This window comes from Agelaius phoeniceus, chromosome 2 (assembly GCF_051311805.1).
Source record: "Agelaius phoeniceus isolate bAgePho1 chromosome 2, bAgePho1.hap1, whole genome shotgun sequence".
NCBI lineage: Eukaryota > Metazoa > Chordata > Aves > Passeriformes > Icteridae > Agelaius > Agelaius phoeniceus.
Window position 1 is genome coordinate 52,461,103 of NC_135266.1, and position 9,915 is coordinate 52,471,017.

General features: G+C 35.2%; 1 protein-coding gene across 6 annotated transcripts in view; it reads left to right on the top strand.

The window, feature by feature from the left end:
- Positions 1-9,915, top strand: part of DACH1 (dachshund family transcription factor 1) — a 352,148-nt gene that overhangs the window by 246,372 nt on the left and 95,861 nt on the right. For 3 of the 6 annotated variants that reach the window (XM_077173622.1, XM_077173620.1, XM_077173623.1), the window contains 2 exons: positions 1,093-1,228; positions 3,464-3,601. In XM_077173622.1, the coding sequence (XP_077029737.1) occupies positions 1,093-1,228; positions 3,464-3,601 (274 nt within the window). The remainder of the gene's footprint in view (positions 1-1,092; positions 1,229-3,463; positions 3,602-9,915) is intronic. The other 3 variants (XM_077173621.1, XM_077173626.1, XM_077173625.1) reach the window with 1 other exon arrangement.

Genomic DNA, 9,915 nt, shown 5'->3' on the forward strand with positions numbered 1-9,915 from the left:
ATTAGTATAATATATTCAGTCCTTCCAATAGATTTCCCCTATAGTATTTATTTATTTTTATCACTATTTTTCCAAAACAGCCTCACTCTGACATATTTTAGCAATGAGTCTTGCAAACTTTCAGCAGTAAAAAGGAAACTGCAGGCAAAGACAGCAAATTTTCTAGAAAGAACTATTCTGCACTCATCTCCTTTTGATTATTGTTTGTGTCAGACTTCTGGGTAAATATCAGATGTATCTGTCTGCTACATACTAACAATTCTCACATAGCAGATATGCAATTCAAACCATCATAGTCCTTACATTCTGGTTTTCAAAACCAAGGAACCTCGTGAAGTGTATCATAGCTCCTCCTGGCTACCATGCCAGGCCTTTCCCTGGATAGAAAAATATGAATGGTGGTTTTCCCCATTTTTAAGTGATATCACCACACTCATCCAAAAAGTGTGATTCATTCCAAATTTGTGTTCCATGGTAAAAATAGACATTTGGACTTACATCAGTCATGTGACTGATATAGGTACTATAAGGAGGTTATGGTTTCTTTATGATCCATAACAATTCCATAAGATCTCGTTGCTCAAGAAGCTTCTTTGAAACTAAAATGTGAAGTAAAAGTCAACATGAGATAAAACAACACTACCTGGTCTTTATTTATTTACAGAAATACATAATTCCTCATCCCATAATGCCAACATCTGTAAGCCAAAATGTCTGCTTCCAATTCAACTGCATGATGATACAAGTAACAAAAATAAACAAAGAAACCATTAAAAAAGAGAAAAAAACCAAAAAAAGCCAAACCAAAACAACAACAACAGAAAGGTGAACAAACCTCTTATTTTTTTAAGTAGAAGGAAGTTAAAAGCCTAATAGGATGAGCAGTGCTTACATTGCTTGCTGAAATGTAAGAACTAGTGTCCTAAAGTTGCCAAGTTTCCTTTGAGAATGCTCTGCAAATCCTCAAACATCAGCAGGGGAATGAATAGGTTGTAATTTAGGAGGGAGATTTGGTTTAGGGAAGCGATGTTTGGAAACAGAGGCTTGGTTTAACATTGCCATTTTTTCCCAATGGCTTTTTGTGTGGTCTAGGAACGTGTTCCAGACAGCCCTTCTCCTGCTCCTTCTCTTGAAGAGGGCCGCAGACCTGGCAGCCATCCATCCTCTCACCGAAGCAGCAGCGTGTCCAGTTCTCCTGCACGGACCGAGAGCTCTTCAGACAGAATCCGTAGGTCCCATTCTTCTCCTTCTCACCACTTTAAAACTGATGAGGTGCAGCTTGTTTTTCTGGTCACAGTGCCCTCGCCTTAAATAGATCTCATATGTCCCATGTTCAGAAGTTCAGCTGCAATAACTGTCTCCCAACATTCTGTTCCCCAGTTTGCAGTACTATAATATCTGATGCTACATTAACAGGTACTGATATAAACTGCCATCATGTCATATTAAACATAAAGATATGAGCAATGAAATACAGAATTACAGGTGGGAAGCAATTTGCTAGATTAGTTTCAGAACTATACATATAGTGTAAACATTTTTAAAAGAAATTGGATTTTATTTAATCTGGTTACTCGTTTTTGATTTCTATATTGAATCTGACTTTATAAGCAATATTTTATGTGGTAGAATTGCTTGGTAAAGAGAAGAATTGGGTTAAATAAATTAAAAATGTTCATGCTTTATAAATTTTTTAAATACAAATTTTTTTAATGGTGAGAAATATGATAGAAAGAATATCACCTCATAGTTCACAGGGGACAGAGTGAAATTAAACTGTGATGTCCCAGAGTGATGCCATTCTTATCAAAATTCCGTATACAGGATGTAAATTTCATGGCAAAGACTCTGAATTTTCTGATATTGCAGTGCAGCAATGGAAATTAAGGTTTTAAATGCATACTGTTTTATGGATATGTACTTAAATTCATATTACACTTGTCCATTCCCTTTAATACTGCTCTGTTGCAGGTTTTCATGTGTTTAAATCATCCTTCCACAGTGGAATTTGTCAGTAGGTGAAACTGGGGGGTTTGGCACACACGTTGAAGGCCATGAAATAGCTGTATGAAATAGGGGGCCATATTGATTAGATGCAACACGTGTCCTTTAGGCTGCTCCTTTTCAGGCTCTCCCTATACTCAGGAAGCTGACTCTTCATTGACCTTCAGATGAGAGATCTTTCATTAGTGTGTGATGAAAAATGACTTACCAAAGAAAAGAAATGAGGCCTGACTAGGACAAGCTGAAAATTCTGTTTTCTTGTCACTTGGACAATTCAGAGAGCAGATTAAATTGGCATCCCATATACTGTAACCTGTCTATTTCCCCAGGCTTGACCCACAAGCCTTTCATTATATTTTCTTTCCATTGTCCATTTGAGGAGGGGGAGTGATGGAGTGGCTTTGGTGGGCATGTGGTGGTGTCCAGCTAGGATCAACCCACTGCAGACTTCATATGTGAAGATCTGAAAAAACCCCTCACAAATGTGGAATTAAATTTTTTTCTTAATTGATTGAATAGTATATTTGTTTACAACTGATGAAGCTCTTTTCCATTGTTCTCTTAAAAAAACCCTAAAACAACAAAACATCAGAAACCCCCAAAATCTAAATTGAGAGATATTTATTGTTTTTGCTAAGGAATTGCTCATTTTTTAAACAAAAAAGGAAATTGTACTGTTCAGCTTACTCTATAGTTTACAGAGAGGATTGGGACCTTTGCACATTTTTTTCTTCCATGTAAACATAGCAGAGTTCCTTAAGTAGTGGATCCTTAAGTAGTATTTTCTGTCCTGATTTGTTAACATCACACCTGATTCTTAAGTACATATTTTGTAGTGCCAGCCAGAAAAAGATGACTATTTCAGGAATATGGGTTCCATATTAAAAAAAAATTACTAAAAATCGCATAAACATCTTGAAAAGACAATTTTTTTTCCAGAATAAAAGCACAGAAATATAAACTATCTAAGTTTCTGAGGTGTGTTTGAGACTCATGAGAGTCTCTGAAAGCTGTTGGACAGGGCTTTTCCACCTGTCTGATGGGCAAATAAGCAATTCTACTGTTGCACAGAATACATGGAAAAAGAGTGTTTATCACCTGAAAGGTCACAATGCTTCATTTAAGGAAGTTATTAGGGACTGCATATTGGGAATGTTTGTACTCAAGCATTTTTGTACAATGAACTAAAAATTTAAGAATTCTTGTTAAATAAGCCAGAACATATTTGCAAATCTCTAACTTTATGCAAAGTTACTGAACTTTCTTTTTAAAATTCATTGTTTTAAAGTAGAAGTGACAGGAAGAAACTTTTCCTCTCTGTAGATCCTGATAGCATTTATTAAGTAACTTTGTGATTGTTAGAATTCTTGTATAATTAAGAGGAAGACTATGTAAAATAAGTAAAAAGGAGTATTGTTAGTATGACAGCTGATTTCTTTCTGCCTGTGCTTGTGTCTAGCAGCTGTCCATCAGAATGGGCTCTCTATGAACCAAATGCTGATGGGTTTGTCACCTAATGTCCTGCCTGGACCTAAGGAGGGTGATCTGGCTGGTCATGATGTGGGACATGAGACAAAAAGAATACACATTGAGAAAGGTAACATGAATATTATAATTCTACTGCTTCAGTGTAAAACAAGTGTTATCTTGGTAGCTAAATATTACTATAATTGTGATTTTTAATTTCCTTATTGAGATTTTTGTTTAGCTGATTTTTTTCACAAATCAAATTGTAAAGGGATAATAGTTTTCATTATTTTTCTATTTTTTCATCTCCAGTATTAATACATATATATATATGAGGGAGAAATTTCATAAATATTGCAAAGTAGGATGAGTGAAAAACCGTTTTACATTATTATTGCCACTCTGACCCTTCTGCAGCACTGTTTAGGTATTTAAAGTTTCTGTCTCCGTCCAGTTGACTTTAATGACCTACTTCCCAGAGGGACTGAGCACCATGAAAATTAGTCCATGTGTGCAAAAATGAAAAAGGCTAATACCAAGCCATTAAATTAGGGAATTGCATAAAATGAGGCTGGTATACATTATATAATGGGATTTAAATTTAATTGAGTATATGACCAAAGTGTTTGATCTAGGTGAATAGTCCACATGCACTTATGCTGATTATGACACCATTTCATCTCTGCTGGTATTCAAAGTCAAGTTCCTGTTCAGGGCTCTTAGAGGGGATTTTGGTAGGGTGGTGGTGAAATGTTGAAAGGTGCATTTTGTGTTTTATTTGCTTAATGTATGTGAATTTTAAGTCTTATAGACTGGAAACATTTTTTTTAAAGAGAGGCTTAAAAAGCAATGCATGCTTTGAAAAAAATTTCTTTCAGCTTATCAGAAAAGTCAGTTCTTTGAGCACAATGAGCAAAAAAGGTACAATAACCAGACGTTGAAACAAAGCTGGAGAAACTGCTGTAGCTATGAAGATTTCAGAATAAGACATTTTGTAACATATTTTAATAGCTATAAGGTGATATCTCCTCTGTCTTGTGTTTGAACACTGAGATATGAAAAGGAATTAAAACCTGGACAATTCTGTTCTGGACAGGTGGTGTTTTTAATAAGATTACCAGAAAAATTAATGGAAACAACATTTCTTTTATATAAACCATTTAGTTTGGTTCATTGCACACACAACCTGTTTTTGCTTACACTATGCCCTCACTCAGCCTCTGCAAATTGTATCCCTGCTGTGAAGTATGATGTGATCAAATAAGTTTGTTTTGAATTTCCATAAATGATTTTATTTCAGCCTTTGAATTTACTTGTTTAACTGTAATCTGACTGGTAAGTTCTGCAAAGAGAAGTACATATTAAGAATGGCAATACTTTTGCATGTCATTCAGTTTTTTAAAGGGTTTTTTAATTATGCTATCCCAAATGTGTTTTCCCAGTCTTTGCAAGATCCGTTCTCAGTAAAACTGCTGAGAATTCTCTTTTTTCCTCAGTCCTGTTTAGGTCAAACCACCTTTTTTTTTTTCTTTTTTTTTTTTTTTTTTTTTTTTTTTTTTTTTTTTTTTGTTCTTTTTTTCTTTTTCCCCTGCTCTGTTCCAGCTTACTGAATTAATGGTAAATATTCATGGGCTATCTAGATTGATAGGGGTTACTAAATTAAAAATTGTTTTCTGTTATGACTACATTTATCATGTCTCTCATATCAGTCTTGTAACTTTAGTACTAATCTAATCTGTATTAAAACAAGGGATTTGATTTACAGATATTTGTGGAGATTGTAATTGTCTAGTTTTGTCACTGCAAGCTTGCAATCAGGTTTTGAAACTGTTTTACCCCTGGAAATCAGTCAGACTGTGACCATATTTAAAAATGCAAACACACATGCAGGTGGTGGCACTTTATTGTTAAAATACCATCACCTTCATCAGTTGAGAAGGAAAGGAAAGGAAAGGAAAGGAAAGGAAAGGAAAGGAAAGGAAAGGAAAGGAAAGGAAAGGAAAGGAAAGGAAAGGAAAGGAAAGGAAAGGAAAGGAAAGGAAAGGAAAGGAAAGGAAAGGAAAGGAAAGGAAAGGAAAGGAAAGGAAAGGAAAGGAAAGGAAAGGAAAGGAAAGGAGGAGAAAGAAAATGAAAGAAGAAATCAAAAGTTCTAAATAAGTATCATGACCCATTTAAAAATTAATGTGTTTTCTTCTAAGACTTTTGTTGGCAGAAATATACTAGGTTACAACTAAAATGTCTTATAATACAACCTAGGAGAACCTAGAAAATCCTTCCTAGTAAGGAAGGCCCTGTCTTTTCTCTTTTTGTCCTCTCTTCCATTAAAAAAAAAGAAAAGATGAAAAATCTCTGAAGTTATCTGAGATCAGGGACAGCCAACAGATAACTTGAAGGGGGAACAAAGTTATAACAGAGTTAACTGATCAACATAACATAATTTTTTTGTCAGAGGGGTGAACCATTTGTTTGACCTGATGTGTGAGCTGGATGTGGGAGAAAAATGCCATTTACCTGTTAGAAACATAGTACAAATGAGCTAATTTGACCAGTCCATACAACAAGGTGTAATATATTTAGAAACAGTTCATTGGCATTGGCAAACTGAATAAGTCTTTCAAAGATCATATGTACTTGTATTAAAAATCTAGCAAGAATTATTATTAATGACAAAAATTCGTTTATTTTATTAGAATGGTTTAAGCTACCAGTAAAGCACTTGTGTAGTTGTGTGGGGGGTTTTTTGTTGTGTTTTTTTTTGTTTGTTTTTGTTTGTTTGTTTTTTGTTTAATTTTTGAGGGGTTTTTTGTTTGGTTTTTGCTTGTGTTTGTTTGTTTGTTTGTGGGTTTAGTTTTCATTTGTTTGTTTGTTCATGTTTTGGGGTTTTTTTTATTTGCCTTTAGACTGTCTTCAAAATATATTTTCAGGTTCTGGTATGTGGAGTTCTGAGTGACTTTACCTTCCATTGGGTCAGGTTATTATTATGAAGGCAACCATCAAATGAGGATCTGTGGATCTGACTGTTAAAACTAGAAAGTTCTCATCAGGCTCTGGATCATTATTTGTTGCAGGAAAACTGGAAGAGTTTCTGTTGTCAGTGTTAAAATGTTTATTGTTAAAATGAAACATGAGTGTTGGGGACATTTTCCAGCTGCTTAATCCAGGTGTGCAGCTTGGCTACATCCTAGCTTCATGCTGGGTCAAGACCCAGTGTACAGGTCTGAAGTTCCACTCATTCCCTGAGTTCCATAAGAAGGATACTTAGGTTTCCTGAGGTTATGTTGTGGTCCAGTGAGGTTCCTAGTCTGGACTAGGGAGGACAGCAGAGCACTTCTGCCTCACAGATCACACATAACTCAAGATGTCATCATCTGTATCACCAGAGGTCAATTACCCTAGATTTCCAAAGTTTTTGCTTATTAGAAGACAGCATCATTTCCAATTTTACTGAAAGAAAGCTGTAGAACTGCAAATGGTCCTGGGAAGAATGAGGTAAGTTCAAGTACACAATGTTAGCTCAAGTGCTTGACAGCCAAAACTAAGCATCTAATTTCGTAATCTATAATTATGGACTCTTTGATGATACTCATTTGTTTTTATTGAGTCTGATTTAACAAGAAGGGCTTATATGAGGTATAGGATTCACATAGAAAGGATCCATTCAGTTTTCTATGTTAAGAGAAGACTTCAAGTCTTTTCAAGTTTCTGTGACATGAAGAGTCTAGTTCCTCAGTTTTGGTGAGGTACATTTCATCACTTATCCCGTTCAGCTTACATATGACATCCTGCAGGCTTTCCCAGTCTGAAGCTTTGAGAAGCAGATTTTTGGTGTTTTTTATGGAACTGAGTACCCATTCAGCTCTTCAGTAATGTTATCTGTTAAGCATGGATAGGAAAGAGGAACTAGTGGAGAACATAAAAGACTAGACTGCTGAATCCTGATCCTCTTTTTCCCCATTGATCTGAAGTGTTTCAAAAAAAGAGAGTTCAAAATAACCAATGGCTTAAAAGTCAAACACACCATACTTGGAGATGTGGAGCACACTTCCTGGGCACTATCCTTAATCACTGTGCTTTTTGTTAAAGAGGAAAGTATATTTTAACATTACCCCTTTACCCTTAACGACCTGGACTCAGGTTGTTTTGGGTATGCAAGGTGTAATTTATAGCTCAGTCCTTCTGACAGTTTTTGTCTACTTACTAGCTCCAGGTGGCTGCATGCAATTTTTTGTTGGTGATGTTGGAGGCAGTGGCTGCTCATAGCACCCTCTAACTGGTACCTGCCTAGCAATACCTACTCTGTACTTTACAAAGGAATGTAAAACTCAGCTCACTTCAGCCCAAGATTCCCTTATGGGGGACAGCCACTGAAAAGTTAGTTGCTTTAGCACCAAATATAGATGCTTAAGTGTTTTATTGGATCTGGCCTTAGGGCATCAGATTAGAGTTTTCTGTCTCCATCAATTTGGGTTGTTTTTAGATAGACACCAACAGCAAATGAAGCCTGAATGTCATGCTTACATTTTCAATTGAATATGTTATTTGAGATGTTATGGGAAGGACACTCTCTTGCTGAAAATATGCATGCTGTTTTCTATGGCAAAATAAAAAATACTCACCATGCTCAAAAACAAGTTAAAGTATTTCTTTCAGAAGAGCTTTAAACTATGATATTAATGGAAATTCCACAAGTAATTTTCAGGTAATCAACAATAACTGCTTCTTGACAGCAGCAATTAAGGTATAATTTTATCAAATCCATGTATGAAAAAGCCCCTGGGTTTGTCTTTCTTTTTATTTTATGTCCCCCAAGACAACATCAGTCTTAGACCTTTGGCTAATATTTTCTAGAAGAGAATGATAAAATTTCAAAGTATCCTCAGTTAAAAATGGAAAATTTAAATATTCCAAAGTTAGAATTGGATTTTCCTGTTAGTATTCATGCATCAAAAAGGGAACTAATGATAAGTATGCCATCCTATATAGTTAGATATTCATTCTGTATTATCAGCAGTAAATCCTCTTTAAAGGCATGCACAATATAAATATAGCATGCTTATTCACCTTAACAAATACAGAAACACATATGAATATGTTTCTATAAATATGAAAGACTCAAAGGAAGTTTTAGCATCAACACAATTCTCTTCAACTTGGGCTGTTCTCTAACAAAGTCATCAAGCAAGTGATGCAGACCTTTGCTTAAATTCCATTCCTGGTCTGTTACAATTTTAGTTAGTTTTCTGAGAAAGCCCTTTTTTAAGGAGAATACTTACCAGCTGATGTACAGAGTAAATTTCATCGGCAGCTCTGCTTCCTGGCTGCTTGTGTAAACATATTTTATCTGTTCATTTTTGTATGGATGCATACTCACAGAGGGATACTTATACAATGTATTTATTTGACTGGATATTGCATTTTAATGTAACAAGAAGAATATTATTATACTTAGATGGGTTTCTACATGCCAATACATTTGCAGTTAACACGTTTTAAGTCTACATTCTCAATTCACATCTTAAATCTTATTTATTAAATCTTAATAGATTAGTTGTTAAATCCTTAAGATACTGAATTCACGCTTTCTATATCACTTAGGACTTCTCAAACCCTTAAAAGATAATAGTCAAATTTTTGACCTATGACAGATAATACAATAAAAATCTGCTAAATTAAAGGTTTGATAAAGCCAGTATCACCAAGATAACCTTTTTACACTTTGGTTGTTGATGTATCTTTTCACTCTGTCTGAGAGGCTCAGGAATTTTAAAAGTACATTAAAAGTTATTACAGTTAATGGATTACAAAGGTGAAAAATAAAATCAGAAGTTTTTTCTTAATGGGTTGTTTTTTGCTAAGTAGCTGGAAAACATCTATTTTTGTTACATAGAAAACATATTATTGAAGAGGGTGTGAATAGTATGTGTAGGCAGGAAGAAGTACAAAGGCTGTACAAACTTCTGAAAGTTTTTTTTCAGTGCAAATAATTGGATAAAATTATTTCTGTAGACCCTCATCAAGTCATCCTCCAGTGACATTCCTCTGCAGACTTGTGTGCTACTAGGGGTCTTTATTCTGCTGGGGTAGTAGTAGTTTTGGCACATTTGAGAGATTTGCTGTGCAGTTTTCACTTGATGGATATGTGCACATCGCTTCCGAAACATTCCCGGCTAACTGGGCTCAATGCAGCCCAAATGCACATAAACAAACTGCTTATTGCACATTTAAAGTGACTCACATGAGTCTTGGACACACCTGATTTTCTGAATAAGCTCATATGAGTTACATGTGCACAGAATCTGATGTATTTTCAGTCTACTGAAACAGCCCTACGTGCGCAGTTCTTACATGTCTTGTGCCCCAAACAGTTCTGAAAGGTGCTTTATTCTTCAGTTTCTTTTTTTTTTCCCCCAACTTTCTTTTCAGTGGTCATTATGTGTCCTTCAT